General features: G+C 40.4%; 1 protein-coding gene across 1 annotated transcript in view; it reads right to left on the bottom strand.

Moving 5' to 3' along the window:
* Positions 1–1,243: 1,243 nt before the first annotated feature.
* Positions 1,244–19,227, bottom strand: part of plppr1 (phospholipid phosphatase related 1) — a gene marked incomplete at both ends in the record, with an annotated part of 35,010 nt that continues 17,026 nt past the window's right edge. Inside the window, 5 exons of the mRNA XM_080047335.1 lie at positions 1,244–1,276; positions 1,881–2,012; positions 7,306–7,482; positions 8,643–8,893; positions 13,779–13,911. Coding sequence (XP_079903461.1) covers positions 1,244–1,276; positions 1,881–2,012; positions 7,306–7,482; positions 8,643–8,893; positions 13,779–13,911 — 726 coding nt within the window. The remainder of the gene's footprint in view (positions 1,277–1,880; positions 2,013–7,305; positions 7,483–8,642; positions 8,894–13,778; positions 13,912–19,227) is intronic.

Below are 19,227 nucleotides of genomic sequence, written 5' to 3'. Positions count from 1 at the left end.
AATGGAAACACAACATTGTATCACAATCCACTGGTGGGTCAGAGAGGGGTACGGACAGCCTCAAGGGAGGAAAGGTGAAGCAGTAATCAACAGCCCGGTGTCCATTAACAGGGCTAGCCAGGCCATAAGTAAGTCACTCTCAATTCAAAGAGCATTTCTGTCTATTTCTTTGTGTACTCTATAATGATGTCTCCCATTGGGATTTCAGTTTACATTTAATTGTAAAGCCATACCAGTAAAATATTCAGGTACTGTAGATCCGGCACAGGCTAGCCCCACTACACCTCTCAGTAAAAAAAAAACAATCCTATTAACATCACAGTGAATTGAAAGAAATTGGGGTGAAACACACTCATATAGTGAGAATTTCAACCAATCATAATTCATGTGTCATTGTGGCCCATAACATGGCAACTGCAAGTGCCAAACCCCATTTTTCTGACTCGGAGGATGTCACTGACTCATCCTTGTCATAACCTCCAAAGGGGAGAAGGGGGGGACGTTCCCCCTAAAACACCTAAACTGATACCAAAACATATCCAGGTTTTACAGCAGGCAAACAGGTCCAAATGGATCATAATAGTCATACAGATTGACAAAAATCTTTACAAAAAATGACCTGACATGGTCGGTTAATGTACAGACAAGAGATAATAAAAAGAAGGATCCCGTCTTTTTTTTTCTGTACAAATGACAAACATCACAGAACAACAACATCGATAGCTTTCTTCATAGCAGTTTTTTCAGACTGAGGGAGGGGGATAGATGCGGTGATCAACCAGGCAAGTCACCTGACAGGATGTGATGTATAACAGAGTGAGTCAGCTGACAGGAAGTGTGCAGGTTTAACACCTTCAGGATTAGGCTACAGCACTCGCTCATACAAAATGTACAAAACACCGTCCTCTAACTACAAACAGCACACCTAGGAGGGAGAGAAAATGTCCCCATGTTTCAAATGGTTTCGAGTATCTTGGAAAAACAATCTGTGCTCAAGTTTGCCTTGTTGTATATTGTTGCCAGTGATGCGATCTGTGTGCTTAGGAGGTTGTATTGAGCATAGCCCAACTTGATGAGAACCATTAGAAACACAGTGCATTTTTGTCCCCCAGGTGAAATAAACAGATAGATCAGATCAAAGTGTTTTTTGTTAAGCATTCGGCGCCACGTGGCATGCGTTCCCTCGTCATTGTGTCTGGAAGTGCTGTGGAGACGCAAACGTGACCCGGTGCTGCCCCCTTAGTCATGTGACCTCCGTCATCGATGCCGAGTGGTTCTAAAAAAAAAATGGAGATGGGGAGGAGGTATGGAGGCAGCGGTAGAAGGATAGGGAGGAATAAGATAAGAAAGAAAGGAAATGGAAGAAGACAGGAGAGGGAAAGGGTGTGAAGGAACAAACCATTGTCATCAAGTTTCAAGAGTGCTCTCTGTGAGGTTCTATGTGTGTGTTTCAGTGCGTATGGGACAGGGGGTGTAGTGCAAATTGTCATTCTTTCATGTTAGTATTTTGAACATGTGTCATTGCTTTGTGAAGAAAGAAAGAAAGAAAGAAAGAAAGAAAGAAAGAAAGAAAGAAAGAAAGAAAGAAAGAAAGAAAGAAAGAAAAAGAAAGAAAACACAAGATTGCCGTTTATATATGGGAATTCTGGGAAATGCAGGACATCACTGATTGAAGCAGGACATTTACGTACATTACAATAACAGCACTTTGCAGTACAAAAACCAAATTACAGTTGACTAAATGCAAAGTATGTGAAGGTTTTTATTTTTTGCTTATAAGCTCATGGTGTTGAGGGAGCTCTGCCAATTAATGGGGAAAGATAATGTCCATCATAGAGATTAGGTTTTCTAGGATTCCAGGTTAAGTGTTTTCTCGGTACCTGTGCGCTGAGGGTCTCCAGAGGGCTCTCTACGCGGGGGAAAGTCATCAGGGGCAGACCACGGTACTCTTCAGTTTTCTGTTTGGCGGCTGCACTGTGGACCCCTTTGAAGTTGTTCACAACACATATACCCTGTAAAGAAGGATCGGATAATACACTTTATTGTCCTTTGCATTACAAATGCAATATAAATGTGTCTTTAGCATTCTGGAACAACATAACAAAAAATATGTAAGCATGAAGACAGTTCAACATTAAAAGGTGTAGTCAGCCAAACGACAGACAGCTTGATACTATTTGAACTGACCACCAAAAGAAATACACCCCTCCTTTCCTGCTCCTTCAGATGCTCCGCCCCCAGAATAGCCTTCCCCGGCAACAGCAGTCGTCACTAACTACCTGTCCAATAGCATTGTTGTTACACATGTCAGGAACGCTGCCTGTAGCCGATTGGTTGAAGAAGTGTTGAGGGACTCGGTCCAACTCCCTTTGTTTGAGTACACATTTACAGAGCCTAGGCTGTGCATTAACACAATCAAAAAAGTCAGCGCATACGCATTACAGACAGGTAGCGGACTGTGAGTAGATATTCACTGATATTGGATTAGGTTGACTCCACTTTAAATAACGACGTAGGTTTACAATGAGACAGGCTGACATTGAGCTGAAACATCAAGGATTCTTTCTTAGTGGGGGGGCGTTTGTTCCAGCTGTGATGTTTTAGTACTAGGACTTTTACCAATGTAACAGCTGGACTGGTGGAAATGTCATTTTGCAGACATTTGGTCATATCTCACGAATGCGTGTACCAAATTACACAGCGAATCCATCCAACAATGGTTTTGTCAGCTTGCCGCTGGCGCTACAGAAAAAGTCACAGGGTCACCACAGTCCGTAGAATTCATCATCTTGGAACTATGAAAAATGGCCGAAAGACTGACGTAGTCATCCCTGGAGCCATGGAGCTAGCAGGGCTAAAAATATTGCCTTGAAAAAGACTCCATACACATAATATATACAGTCAGACAGCACTGCATGCTCTCCCAGTCTACGGTAACTAAGATAAAATATAAGGACGCGTATAGGAATCTGGCCCCTAAAGGACCGTTTACTTTATCATAAGAAAGGAGTGTTACTCAAAATATACAAAACAGTTATCTGAAGGAGTATCATACCATTGTTGGAAAATACCATCGCCGAAGTAATAGCCTTGATCTAGAAGACCTTTTGAAGATGTGACAATACTCTTCTGCTGCAGAACAGTTATTGCTGTTATATAAGTTTATGTGGGTGTGAAAGATCAATCAAACATTGTATGCGTCTACAAAATGCAGCCATCATTTAATGCAGTCAAAGTAGATGTCTCGGGTTGTTCATTTCCGAGCCATGGCACTACGCCCGGCAGGCACAATGAATGAACTGATGCATCCGCTCTTCATTTATATGTCTGTTAAACAATGTATTGTAAATTACAGTTACTTGTACATTCAGTTTCTTCCCCATATGTCCACCTCTAAGGTTAGTGCGTTTGCAAAGTCCATCAAAGGAGGCCGCCCATGGGAGAATTCCCCACCAACTCTCTACCCTGCAGGTCAACCATGCCCTCAGGCAGTGGCAAAGGAGACAATGAAGCGGGGCACTGTATTGCTGGAGGAAGCTCAAGGATTCCTTATGTGTGGCAGTTCATGGGCTCTTGTGCTCCCAGACCAAACAAGAATCACAAGAAACATGACAAGTTCAAGTTGATAAGGCTCATGTGCCCTCAACTCAACCCTAACACTCCTTTCTATTGTTTTCACATGAAAAGTTTCCAAAAAGCTCCAACCCTCACAGCTTCTTTCCCGTGCATTTCGGAATGCTTTCTTCTCTCTTGGTTTTCACCCAACTAAAGCACATCCTCAAAGACGACAGAGGACTGCATTATTGTGTCCCGTCATCCGTGCTCCTTTTGAAATGATGAATAATCTGATTTGAGCTTTCAACTATAAGTCACACTTTTTCTTGCCACAGGAATTCTTTGTATCAAAGAAGTGGGTCCTGATTGAAATAGCTTGATGCTTCATTTCTTTTTTAAATCTTCATAAAATGAGACGGAAAGAAAAGACTTGGACTCTTATTTCACATTGCAACATATCAGATATGTCAGATAATATATATATATATGGCAATGCTACATATCTTGAAAGCCTTGAATTGGAGGTTTTAGATTGAATGCCATTTAAATTTCAAGGGGCTTAGCTTCTGTAAGACCTGGCGGGGGCCGTCAACGTGGGCCTCTACTTTCATCTTGGATTGGTTGGACACCTCTGTCTCATGATTTAAGCGACATGGTGCTGCAGCTCTTCAACCAAGTGCTTAACAACTGATCCGTCAATCCGCTGGCAGAGGACAAACCTCACGTAAGACCAAAAGTATATAGCTGCTGTCTGACGAGTCCATTCAGATCTCCTCTCTGTGAGCGCTGATAGCACAGGGATTTGAGCTATACCTGCTTTGTTACACTCTCTTTGTACCATTAATTCCCCCTTAAGATAGCAGTCCATCAAATCGCCTCAGTTCTTTAGATGACAAAGACTACGTTGAAGTTAGAATCAGCGATTCTGGAGAATGCCTGTGAATATCTCCTCACAATCCGCTACCTGTCTGTACTGTGTCTGCGCTGGAAAACAAAATCCAGTGTTAATACACAGCCTAGGCTCTGTAAACGGATATGTAAACAAAGGGGGGGCCACTGGAGCAGTTACAGTGCACACACTGTACGGACAGGTAGCTGATCGTGAGGAGATATTCACTGATTTTTACAAAAAGGGATTTTGACAACAAGCGTTCTCTAGAATCGCTGACTTCACCTTTAAGTTTCATGGGCACCATTGAGTAAATGTGTAAGAGGGAGGCGGTCCTCCACAGTTCATGGTTTGCTGATACTAAGCTGGAAGTAAGAAGATGCAAAGCTGCTGAGGTGATAATTGACTTTCTTGTGTTCATCTTTCCCTGGGGATCATACACTCAATGTATGAAATATTTGATGGGTAAATCATTGAAGGCTTACCGGGTCTTAAAGCAATCATCTTGCACTAGTGCTATCTCTGCACAAACATGTAATGAGTAGGCCCTGCATATCTGAACAATGAGGATCCTTTTAAATCTATTTAATGTGTCCAATTCTTTGGTTTTTAAGCACCCGCAAAATGAATGACAATCTGCATCAGAGCTGTTCTCTGCGTTCAGTGGCTAATTTCGAAAATCCCTGCATGCTAACACAGCAGACTAGGATGGTGAACAAGATAATCATTATACCTACTGAACATCAGCCTGTTGGCATTGTCACCAGGAGCATGTTAATGTGCTGGCGTTAGCAGTTGGCTCAAAGAACCACTTTGTTTAAGTACAGCCTCACAGAGCCGCGACCCTGCTGTAGACTCCAAGCCTTGTTCATTCTCGTGTTAGGGTATATTTGGCTTGTATTGTGCTATCATATCGGCCAGTAAGTGTTATCTACCTTGAATATGACTGATGACCGCTTAGAGAGTGTTTTATAGTGTGTATTGGCATTGTCTAAGATTTTTTTTTTTGGCAAATTTGTTCTTAACAAAAAGGAAAGCAGCCCAGAGTGTCCCCTTCCAATCATTATCCTCAGTAAATACAGCTGCTAAAAAATGTGAACCAGCTAGTCATATTGATGATATCCTATTGAAAATGCCATTGATTATTAAAAACACAAAAAAATGGCTGCGGAGAAGCAGGTCCATGTTAGTGGGTTTCTTTGTTTGAGTGAGAAAGCCATAGAATTCTGCCACCAGGAGCTACTTAACTAATACTAATAGTGTCCCTGCCCTCCCCCTCTCTGTCTGTGTGTGTGTCTCTCTCTCCCTCTCTCTCTATATATATATATATTTTTCTCCTTCTCACTTTGACACCCTGGACACTGCAGCAATTACGTGTAACGAAGCCTTTCTTTCTCCCCATGGTCTTCCTGCTTCAACCCCACACACAGCTTGAGGGTTTCAGCCGTAATCACCACCCTCTATTTTAAAACTCGGCATCAGATTTTAACAAGGCATTTTTTTTCAGAGGAACACACCACATGAGGCTGATCTAAATTCTACAGCCTTGTATCCTTTGAGCGGTACAGTTCGGTTTGGTACAGCACGACACAGCGCGCAATCATTTGTGTTTCCACTGTTCAAAGTTGGGAAGGGTACCAAAAGAACTGTATACCGTAACTATTTTGGTCACCCTTTTGTTGGGGGAATCAAGCAATCCCAAGAGGGTGTAGATACGCACACTGCAGCAGCCCGTTGATTGGTCCACAGAATCGTCAGGGTGGATTAAAAAAAACAAACGCAATACCCGCCGTATGTAATGTTATCTCCTAGGCAAGTTTGAGTCATCTATTTTTTAATAACACGCATAACTAGACCCCTTAACAGAAGAAGATACCTTCTCTTTCTCTGGAGCAAAGACCAGGAATCGATCACAACACTGAATTAAACACGACCACTATATACAACTATAGTCTTTTCCTCAACTTTCCTCTCACTTTCTGTTCTTCTGCCTTCCACCCTCACCCCTCACTGAGCTCTTTCAAACCCAGAGTGAGTGCCCATCTCAGTTGAAATCACCTCAGTAGCTTCTCTCCTTTCTTCTCTTCTCCTCCTTCTCCCAATCAACTAGTCCATCCCTGCTTTTTTCCCCTCTGCCCAACCTCACCTGTATATTTGAACCTCCTTCAAGCTCAGTGTAAAACCTACTTTATCCTGTTTAACAGCCTCTCCAACTATCATGTCTACCACATACTTTTTTAATATTTACCCAATTAGTGTGTAGGACCTCATTAGACATGCCTGGATTTATACACAGCTAACCTTGAAACTAAACAAAAATTTATGGAAGAATTTAAGTTTGATAAACTTTACGGAAACTCAGTTTAGATGAGGTGGGCTATGCGCTGGTTCTTATCACACAAAACTTATTTTAAACCAATCACAGCCGTTCTCCTGCCTGAACATTGTATAAAAACAATGACTGTTGCCATGGAGATTGTTTGATACAGCCACGCCCACACAGTCCTGCAAAACGATCTAGACAGTAAAAGAGCTGTTTCTTTGAACTACGTTAATATTTATGAACATTTAAAAGATTTATTTAAAAGCTTATTAAGACACCTGCCTTTGATATCATATATTGATTTTTTTTTACTATTTTAGACCAGGTCTCCAAAGGCTTTAAGACGTTAATATTAGGTAATAATTAATCATTTAATGCCTGGTTTGGGTCAGTTCCAAAATGAAGTTGGAAATGACTACCAGAATTGAAATGCCATGACCTGAATAATCCACCACAGCATACTCATTTTCTCTGTTCCTCTCCTCTAATCCCCATTCCCTCACTTTCCCTGAACGTTTCACTCTCCAGTCGTCCTCACCAGAAAGAGTGCGACGGCTGATCCCAGTATAAATCCGGCCACCACGTCTGAACAGTGGTTCCTGTACTCTGAGACCCTGTTGAGGCCGGCGAGGAAGGCCGAACAGAGCGTGCCCAGACACAGCACCGGCTTGGCCAGGCGGCTGGACTTGGTCTTGATGGTGCTGGTGATGTACATCTGCAAAATAAGAAGGGGAAAGAAGAATAAATAAATAAATAAATAAATAAACAAAGACTGTGAGCAAATTCTAAAAAAGATTATCCTACTGTGTCCCAAAGGTTTAACAAGAGCCCCAGCTACCTCTCTTTTGGCAGACAAGAACAGAAGCGATGTCATGCAGTGCAACCGACGGCCTTCAGAAGGAACGGAATTCAATATTTTAACATTTTGTGGGAGCAAAAAAGCCTCGCTTGCGTGACAAAACGGTTAAAGAATAAATTAAATCATGAAAGTCAAATAATTCTCCACAAAACAGTTTATAAGATTGACTTGATAAGCAAAGCTCTTACTATTAGTCAAGGTAAAACTGTCAGCTTTTACCTTTTATATTTGCACTGCTGCCCTCTCTGATACCAAAGAGCTGCACTTCAAAAAGCCATTCTGTATGTGTTCCTCCAGCAAATTGTATGAAAGCACCCTATGCTTGGAATGAATACTCCTGAACATATTTTCAAAAGTCCCTCCTTGCCAGTTTCCCTGTCAAAAGACTCATAGATGCTATGTACTGTAACACCCTAACACTATACTTATTAATTTTCATTCAAAGTCTGTTTAAATTGCCGATCTAGCTAAGTACTTAAATCAGTCCAGGCTTTAAACCAGGCTTTGTGATAGGTCCATGGGCTAAACACATCTAATTATCTCTGATTGCTTGGGTGTTGTTGTTGTTATGTTCCAAAATGTGTTCCCACCAATATCTAAATATGTTAACCAATTATATCCAGTCCCAAATGAGTAATCACAAGTGCATTTGACAATGATTGTTAATTAAGTGTGCTCATGTTGAGCTGAAGAAAATCTAGAGGAGAATGTAAACATTTGTTTTTTTTGCACTCAATTAGATGGAACTGATTTTAAGTAAGCAACACATTATCTTAATGAACAATTATGCAAATAGACATAAATTAAGTATGTTATTCTCATGATATAATTTTGAATACAACTATACAAGCAATTCTTTGTGCAACAAATGCCGGCTCATCTTTCAATTCAGCAGTTATAAAAAAAAAATGAAATCTACTTTAAATATGTCCCATTGTTTAAACCTCTCTGTCTGCATGATGCCGACATTTAAATTCATTAAAGTCCCTATAGTAAATCCACGTCTTTCATCTCACCGTCAGGTAAACGGCGGAGTAAACACTCAGCGAGGCGTCTTTGGAGGGGAAGGAGCGGCGGGCGCTCTCCACCACGACGGGGCTCCCGGTGCAGATGTTGCCGTTGACGATGAACTGGTGATTGAAGCGACACTCGGTGCCGGTGTAGTTGGGCTTGCAGACGGACAGGAAGTAGGGCGAGAGACCTCCTGTCACCACCTGGCCCGCGTTGACAAAGATATCTGTGGCAAACAGGCCGAAGGCAAACACACCTGGGGTACACACAGATACGCACACAAACGCAGACACAGACACACACACACACACACACAATGAGAATGTATAGCACATTGCAAAAAACACAGCCACAGCAAAAGAAACGTTAACACAGAAGGACAAAAGCCTTCCTTGCTTCACACACACATGTACACTGTGCATCATGGTGCAATCGCCTTATATCCGGGATTACACCGGGCGGTGACTATCTTGCTCCCAGTTCTTCTGGCACATAATTCCAACTGTCATTAAGATATTTGGGCGGCAGTGGCGAAGTGGGTAGGAAGATTGCCTCTGGAGTGCAGGGTCGGAGGTTCGATTCCCCGCCTACCCGCCACATGTCGAAGTGTCCCTGGGCAAGACACTGAACCCCAAATTGCTCCCGATGGTTCAGAGAGCGCCTTGCATGGCAGCTACTGCCATCGGTGTATGAGTGTGTGTATGAATGGGTGAATGTGGTAAGATATGTAAAGCGCTTTGGGGCTGAGAAAATCGGCTAGAAAAGCGCTATATAAGTCAAGTCCAAGTCCATTTACCATATAGAGCTAAATCCACCAGAATATTAGCTTGACGTTTATTCCATTTAAAAAAAATGGTGGACTGCGGAATAAGAGTATGTGCTGTCACTGGATATAGGAATGATCGAAGAAAGGCATTACAATTGTATTGATTTGGAATTGTACAATCCATGTGACAACTTGGTTACCCTAAAGGTGGAGTCAGCGATTCTGGAGAATGCTTGTTGTCAAAATTACTTTTTTCTCAAAATAAGAATATCCTCACGATAGGTTATGTATTAACACTGGATTTACTTCAGCGCACACACAGTACGGACAGCTAGCGGACCATGATGATACAATATATTCACCCGATTTTGACAAAGTGAATTGTACAAGTGTTCTCAGGAATCTCAAGACTCCACCTTAAATATTAAGAAGATAAATAAAATGTTGAATCAAATTAGGTTAAATGGAGTATGGGAAAAAAAAGAATCGACAAAGGTAGAGTAAAAAAAAACCTGCATAAACACACAGAAAAAAAAAACTGCATCTTATATGAATGATTACACTGACACTTTCAGCCCACCAAGCCATGACCAGTGTCTGAGTCTGCATTCCTTTTGCTGTGAAATATGACTGCTGATTATCTGGCCTGCTTAGCCATGAAATTACTCTGCTTTGTATTCTCATCCGGCGGGTGTGGGGTGGGGTGGGAGGGCTGGGGAAGAGCAGGAGGGTTGGGATGCCTGTGAGGAGGTACAGGGACACTATTGTGTGAAGGGCATCGAGGGGAAATAGACTGTGTGTGTGTGTGTGTGTGTGTGTGTGTGTGTGTGTGTGTGTGTGTGTGTGTGTGTGTGTGTGTGTGTGTGTGTGTGTGTGTGTGTGTGTGTGTGTGTGTGTGTGTGTGTGTGTGTGTGTGTGTGTGTGTGTGTGTGTGTGTGTGTGTGTGTGTGTGTGTGTGTGTGTGTGTGTGTGTGTGTGTGTGTGTGTGTGTGTGAGTGTGTGAGAGATGAGAGGAGAAACTAAGAGCCTCAACGATTCCTACAAATGTGAGATATTTTTCGCCGGACAGACGGAAATATAAATCATGCGAATTGCCTAATTAATTTCTGATGAGTGTTTCATAAGTTGAAGGGATATTATTTAAAAATGAACAATAGAGTTGAGATTATGCCAGAGGAGTCGACCTCCTTTACGGGAACAGAGTCTGTCAGTTTGCCCAGTTCGAAACTCCACGATTGTGCAAAGGTGGCTGTAAAAAAAAAAAAAAAAATATATATATATATATATATATATATATATATATATATATATATATATATATATATATATATATATATATATATATATATATATCTCAAAAGGTTGCAGATGAATGTCTTGTAAGCTCTTTTAGAAAAAAGAGGTAAAGGTGTGCGATTTATACACCGTATAAGTCACCATGTTGTAAGAAAGCACACATTCATATGCAGCCCGTATATTATCTAACATGTTGGACGAAGATGTTTAGATTAAATTCTTATTTCGTGGCCAATGCAGTTTCAGAGAAGGCTGCAGTGAATGCATGACAGCTGGACTTGATCCCAATTGGCTCCCCTTCACTGAAGAATTACTGAAATCTGTTCAGTCATGCCGGTTTGCTGTATTTAAAAAACGAAAAATCATCAGTGAGCTAGTTTACCCAAGTTCACCTACCTTATATTAAGTTTTGAAATCAAAGCAGATGGCGTGGTCGGCCCAAACCAGATGAACAACCTGACACAACCATTGCCAATTACGCCACACATTTCAAATTGTATTTAAACCTGATAGGAATACAGAACGGTCCAATATTCTTTCCTCGATAAAAATATGCTTTTTTTCCCCCACCCCTTAGAAATAGCTTTATATGTGATTTATACTGAAAATGAACATCATTTTATTCACAGGTGTTTGCAACTGTTGGCCAACCACACACAAAGCCCATTATAAGTTGCCCTTGGATCATTTAATTCAAAGTCTATTACCTACTGAATACACTGGCTTTTACTTTGAAACGCATCATCACGTAAGGCTACCCCCACTGTTCCCAGCAGCGAATTCATCATGCTTTCTCCACAGATCTCATTACAGCTACCACGCATCCAGTATTTCTATATTGGTTGAATGGCACAATCAGGTGTGTGCTTCTACAGGCAACAAATGAGGCGACACACTGCATACGAGCTTGGTTAGAAAGAATTTTACTGCTATTCTCACCGTGGTCGACCTTGTTAACCCCATCTTCTAAAGCTCTCCTCATTTCACCCTTCACTGTGCATCTAATTGTCTAAAGAACAAAATAAAAATGACTGATTCCATAATGTATTTAATATATTATTACAGGTTGTGTTTCCTTAAAGCTACCCTTACCTTTGATGCATTTTTACATTTTTTTTGGATTAGGTTAAAATGGTATTAATAAGGTAATGACACTCTAAAATGCAAGACAGACCCACCAGGAGTAAAAACAAACAGTGATTTCAATCTCATGATATTTTGTGAAAACTTCAACTAATGATATTATTCGGACCGAACGATTTGATTGGCCGACAGACCTGTCTGTTTGCCGTCTGCTTCTGTATGGCGCATTCTCAACTAGAGGGTCTGTTTTGATTCCACGGCAGACAGTAGCGAGTAGCGACCATTGTAGAAAAGGCCCCAACGTTCATAAGTTACAGTGTTGTTATTTCTTACAGTGTGTTAAGATGTGTTTTGTTCAGTGTGTGGATGGCAGTCAGTTAGGGCTGTGACGTCAGTCGGCCAGAGAGTCTGTTTAGTAAGTTTCCTTTCTCTTCTCCCTCGGTCAGATGTGTGAGCATGCAAGTTGCCGCAGTAAGCGATCATTCCACATGGAAACGTGTTTATCTGAGTTTAAATGTGAATCACCCGTGTGCGAGTATGTACATGCAGTCCCGATCGCTGTTATAATATAGTTTGCATGTTATTAACGGCTGCGATTCGAGGTTGGCAACAGCTGTTCTAACGATCTCCTCACGAGCGGAGTTTAAGCCTTTGTTCTTTTCCCGCGATCTATATGATGCTGTGTCTGTGAAAGAAGGAAAATAAAGAGCGGATAAAACCCTACTCCTCCTCTCCTAGTCTCATGCTTATAATCTGACGCCTTTGGCCATAAGTGGTGTTCTGGCCGACACCTCTGAAGGGAAACCAGTGATACAAGCAGATCAGCGCGGTACCGGTACAGCCACCAGTTTCCTCCGCTACAATATAACTCACGAGCGTGCACGGAGGCAGTAGGTTGAATGTCTGCTTGTGTAAATAAAGTTTCTTCAACAAAAAAAATAAAACACCGGGGATGGGAATGAGGGGGTGGGGCATTGGAGGGAGGCGGGATGGTATGATAGTGCTGTAATTCTCAATTGCAGGATCGGTAAGAGTCCCTTGGTTGGTATAAAGTTGGTATGATGCTTGTGCCACACTCTTTTGTACCCTATATGAATTATTTTGTTAAGTCCTTTTTACATAATGCTAGATGTTTTTTCATGAACAAGATAATCTTAAAAAAGCAAAGACTCCAGCTCTGAATCCTCACAGTAAGTGTCCCAGCTGGTAGCTTGTTTTGCATTGGAGCTCCCCTCACAGGTGACTGGCAGCGCGCACATTTAGCTGTCAGCTTAGCCGTGATACACAGCATGTTGCTTCCTGCTTGGTTATAGGAGCTTACTTTTAAAAAAAAAAGACTGTGCCAAAGAAATCATGTTGACGTTGATGCAGACACATGGTTTACTTAGCTCTTAACGTTATGAACAGGGCTCGTGGAGTTTTGAAATGAAGCTACACAGAATCAAAGACTGAAGACAACTGAAGCAACTTGACATCAGTGTGGTATGAATGGTATGAAGTGTGGTAGAGTTGCACTGATGTGATGCACCGAGCCAAAAAAAAAATTGCTTTGACCTCCACTAGAATGGGGCGGGACGAACTCACTGAGCAAACAAAGATACATGTGGATGATTTTAAGTTTAGTTTTAGTTATGAAGAAATAAAACAATATAAAAGTGTCTCTTTAATGTGTAATAAGATGTTGTTGTACTGTACTGCTCAGTAATAACCCAAGTTTAAAAATGTCGCTTTAGAATATTGTTCATGATTTAACCTTTAACAAAATTTAAATTAATGTTCAGTCTATTCCATTAAAATACAAACATACCCTTTAAAAAGGGGCTACCATCAAAATGAAAGCACTGGATTTGTATCCCATGCACACACACACATATTTCCGATATTGTTTTAGCTCTTTTCTTCATGATGGAGTTTGTATGGGTGGTGTGCAGCTGCCACCTGATACCATCAACATGAATGACATTTGGACAGTTTTTGACACTTCTCATTGTCTCACCTATAAAGCGTATGATGCGGCGGATGAGGGGGTTAAGGTAGCAACAGTCTCCCGTCACTATGGTTTTCTCCTGGGCCAGGAGGGCTTCCCTGGTCGATTTCATCACGTACATGGACACCTCTCCGATGAAGATCTACACACGCACACAATCAAGAGCAGAGGCAGGGGGTGAAAAAAATACAAAACTAAAAAAAAGGAAAACAAAGTTAGGCATATACCATTACAGAGCAGAGGGATGTGTTTGCCCCCGCGTCTGTACTGTGCACATACACCACTGTGTCTTAATACAGCCTTTCTTCGAGTCCATTTTAATGTGGACCTTACATCAGGTCTAATGGAAAAACCGCTGCCGGACACACAAGATGAAAACCCATTGCCAACTGCCTCGGGTGATACAGGCTTGCTCTAAAAATGTGTGTGTGTGTTTATGAGAGGAAGTGTGGACAAAGTGCATTATGTGTGCATGTGATTTTGGCCTAGTGAGCTAGTGAGTGCGTGTGCTTGCTTGTGTGAGTGTGTGTGTGTGTGTGTGTGTGTGTGTGTGTGTGTGTGTGTGTGTGTGTGTGTGTGTGTGTGTGTGTGTGTGTGTGTGTGTGTGTGTGTGTGTGTGTGTGTGTGTGTGTGTGTGTGTGTGTGTGTGTGTGTGTGCTTTCTTAAAATTGTTGTTTTGAGCCTCAGGACAGGTAACAAGACTCCTTTGTTTTCCTCCATCCCCAGTGAATCACACTTTTTTTTTATCATCAACCTGTTTTTGTGAAGGCAACTCTAATCTATTTCTTTTCTCTGTGGTGACAATCAGTGAGAGCGACAGATTCTGTGATGTTGGGAAAGCTAAAAGAAACTAAAAAAAAAAACGACAACATGGGGACTGACAGCAGTCACAGAAAACTGGTCCAAAGGTTTTTTTTTTATATGTGTGCTCTTGATTAAGTCCTGTCTGGATGTGTTATCATGAAGGAGGCTAGATTCTTATTTTCAAACACTTTTTGCACAGCACAAGGAGGACTGACATAGAGAATGCAAATACCAAATGGAACTATCATCAAATGCATTGTGATGGGAAAATCACATATTCTGATGCATAATAACCCAGAAACATCGCTTTTCAAAAGGCTACATAACATTACAAAAAGGCCTTTATCTTCAAATAGACTGGAACCACACAAGGCAGGAAACTTGTGTTAGGTAGTTTGGTTATGGCTGAGCAGTTGTGACACATCAGAATGTATTCTGCCATGGCCACAAAGGAAGGTATAACAGCTAACATAATATCAGTGGAGACTACACATATTGGTTTGTTTAAAGGAAAAACTAATAAGCCTAATGTAAACTAAATTATTAATGGGCCTCTTTAAACATCCTGTGTATACTACACAATGAAATATTGAAGTGCAGGAGGTCAGTTATTGGCTCTTTAATTTTTTTAAATAACTTCAAAGCAGTTCATTTCCGATCCTGTCATTTGAATGCTGCTTTCCAGTGAGTTATTTTTCACATACTTTTCCTAAATGATGACATTTTCGAGCAACTATGTAATTGCCCTGAAACGATTTGTCTCACCAGAGTCTGACTCAGCTATGAAAAGGTTATTTAACACTGACTGATGCTCTTAGTTCAACCCATGTAACACCCACTGTCCTTTATACAAATGTCATAAGAAACTGAAATTAACTGACTAAAACCTATCTCCAATATGTGCCATGTCAGAAATCTGCGAAAAAGACTTGGCATTCCACTGACACTGTACAGTTTCTGAGCAAAGAAAGAAGAAAGTTGAACAGACACACATAGAACGTGTCTTTAGTGGGGCGCCTACTTCTAATTCGTAATGTGTCTGATATGGCCTATCTTAATTATGCTAACCAATCCAAAGATGTATTGGAGCTCAGGTCCGGAATGCCCTTGAACGTCCATACAATACTATACCTTTGATATTAAAATGACAGGGAGGTGTACCAATTTTTGTTGCCCGTTTCATAACGTTTTCACTGTGGCAAACCATAAATGATTCATGGTGCGTTTTGTTCCATCATATTGTCTGTCTGCCAAATACAGAGATTTGTGATCAGAAAACCATGAAGCGTGCAGCCTGAGGCGACAGAAAACTGTTACAGTTTAGAAGCCGTTGATTGTATGTGATAATCTTTTCAAATTTGAATAAAACAAACAAAACTCAGTAGTTCAAGTTGAGTTCATTTTCAGAAATGTAATGCAATTCAAATATAAGAGTTTGCTTAATAGACAGCCCTAAATAAACCAAAATGTGTTTAATCTGCATCCCACTGTGTGATTTTGCCAAATTATTCAAATATGTTGTTTTAATGAATATGTTATTCTATATCAAATATCAAGAAATGGTAACTCATTTTAATCACAAGTTCCCAAAGATGTTTTGTCCAGGCCCAAACTCAACTGTATTCCCTTTACAGTGATAACAAACATGTAAAATATAATAGAGGAACGCAGCAAGATCCCACATTTATGTAATGTAATGTAATAATGTCATCAGAATGTTTGGGTTGTCTGTTGACTGATTTCATCAGGGCAATGGGTTCATGCCCTGGTCAAAGCTCAGGAGCAATAAGCCAGTGACCACCACCATGCCTGTGCAGTAGAGGCAGACACCAATATAAATAGATCTAGACACAAATATTTCCCTTGGGAGTCATTGGAGACATAAAACCAGCTAAACAGCTTGTGAATATTGAATTTACACTCATAGGGTTGCCAGAAACACTAACTTCAAAATACATGCTGATGTTCCTCCATATCTGCTGGAGGTGTAAACAGGCAAGTGTTTGCTCACAGAAACACATTCCCTTCATGACGTGTAAATATGTACAGTAAACAACCTTTTCGTGATTTTTTTATTGTCTTCTTAATGAGCTGGTCAATTTGCAACCAAGACACAAAAGGAAGTGAATGAAGCCATCAAGGACCTAAACTGACACGGTTAAAAGGCTTTTATGATTAACTTCAACACCGTCCTGTGCTATTTATCAGCCTTTAGAGAATGTGTATCATGAGATCAGTTAAAGTGGTTACCGCACAAGGCCTTATATGTATCGGCATTAGTCTCTATTGGATCCAAGCTTGACTATGAAGTGTGAAGGACTGCCTTTCTAATGCCCTGTCCATGGCCAAACAGGTTTATGAACCGTCAAAATTGTGACAACCCAATCTAACCCTCCTCCCATTGGTTCCGGCCATGTGGAACATTCCGCATAAATTACTGCCTCTTTTGCTAATTGGCCAACATCCCAGCCATGTCATCAATAATTCTGATTGGCCACTCCTCACAGTTTATGACGCATGTGGCGACAGAGTGATATACAGTGTCCAGGGCAAGTTCTAAGCACCTGACGCAGCATTCTGGAAAAGGGCAAGGTTAAAAAGTTTGGGAAAACATGCGCAGACAGAGAGAAGAAAAAAAAAGCGACATGCAGTGTTTAACAAAACCTGAAAAAGCTGACACTGCCCTCTCTAAGGAGAGCTGTGTGATCAGAGATGAGGAGGATTAATGAAGTAGGGATTCTTCTTAGTAGGATGTAATGAGTTTATGTTAAAACGCATAAAAAAAGGGTAAATGTGTAACCGCAAGAGACAAAATAACTTATGGTAGAAACTATAGATCTGTACTTCAATTTTAAAAGATAAATGAAAATCTGATAGTACACTATCAGACACTATGAAATTGCACTTCCATATAAGCTTTGTATTAAGACTTACAAACATGTTGTTGTTTATACTTTTTAATCATTTATAATTACTATTGAATAACATACCTATTTATTGTCTTATTGTGAAGAAATCATTCACAAGTGAGCACAAAACTGCACACAGATATATTGTTCCAAATCAGTAGCAAATACTATCTTTGTGTGTGTGTGTGTGTGTGTGTGTGTGTGTGTGTGTGTGTGTGTGTGTGTGTGTGTGTGTGTGTGTGTGTGTGTGTGTGTGTGTGTGTGTGTGTGTGTGTGTGTGTGTGTGTGTGTGTGTGTGTGTGTGTGTGTGTGTGTGTGTGTCGCTGGGGACAGCTAATGCATCTGCACACCAGTTGGCTACAGGGAGTCTATAATTAAGTGGTTTTACAGGATTTGTTTTATTCTTCCATCGATAGTGACAATAATACCAGATCTTACTCCTTCCCCACCCCGAGAGCCACCAAGGAAATGTCACAGATAATACACTAATAAGACGGTAAGACAGGAAGACAACAAGACACTGCAGAATAGTAATATCTCATTACAGATAAATGGGTGGCGTGTGTTTGTGGACAAGACATCTTTAACAATCACATCACTGATTGAGTGCCTCTTGAAATTGTAATCAAGTAAGGAAGACATCTGTTTGGAGAGGAACTTGAGATGTAAAAGAAAAAAATGGCAACAGTACAATAATTCACCGCTACAGCCTTTCAATGGTACTCTACTATCTATTCATAACCTTAAGACTACATTTTTGATTTGCTGTGAAGAATTGAATAGAACATGACTTCAGATACTCCAAGAACAGGGACTGATGTGACATTTCTAACACTAAATGACGTTAAAATATTAAGACATTCTCCCTTTAATATGTTTAGACTTTTCTAGGGCTGCAACTAACGATTATTTTGATAATCGATTAATCTGTCGATTATTTTCTCGATTAATCGATTATTAATCGATTAGTGTTTTGGTCCGTAAAATGTCAGAAAATAGTGAAAAATGTTGATCAATTTTCCAAAGCCCATGTTGATGTCCTCAAATGTATTGTTATGTCCAAACCATACAGATATTTCAGTTTACTGTCATAATAGGATTACAGAAACCAGAAAATATTCACATTTGAGAAGCTGAAATCAGAGAATTTGGACATTTTTTAATAAAATTACTTTAATCGATTATCAAAATAGTTGGCGATTATTTTAATAATCAATTAATAATCGATTCGTTGATTAATCGTTGCAGCTCTAGACTTTTCAAATGCTTAACTGTGGTGAGAAGATTGTCAGAATCTTATAATTTATATAGTTTATAAATTGAATCCTGCCACTCTGTAAATTAAAATATGATTTAAAAAGTATGTGCTGAATGTAAAAATACACGGCATGCACACAGAGGAAAGACCACTTCAACACCTTGATGTCTTAGTAAGTAGTACATGCCAAATGGAATATGTTGTTGAAATAAAGTGGCTTTGAGAACACATAAAATAACTACAGACAACACTCACCAACTCAAAATGCAAATGATAAAGCATGTTGTTTAGGTGTTGCACACTTAAACATTTATACATGTTACAGTAGTGGATGTACTTTCTTGTTAAAAAAAGTGTGCTTGATTGAATTAAAGTAACAAATTGATGATGAAGAGAAAAACATTTGATGCAATCTTAAAGTTTAGGTTTTCAGAAGCTTGAAGCTTGAATAATTTAGTTCACATCAAAGCGTTGATTATACAGTCGT

This window comes from Ammodytes marinus (genome assembly GCF_949987685.1).
Source record: "Ammodytes marinus genome assembly, chromosome: 18".
Lineage (NCBI taxonomy): Eukaryota > Metazoa > Chordata > Actinopteri > Uranoscopiformes > Ammodytidae > Ammodytes > Ammodytes marinus.
The sequence above is the reverse complement of the archived record's forward strand: the minus strand, read 5'-3'. Positions and strand labels throughout refer to the sequence as shown.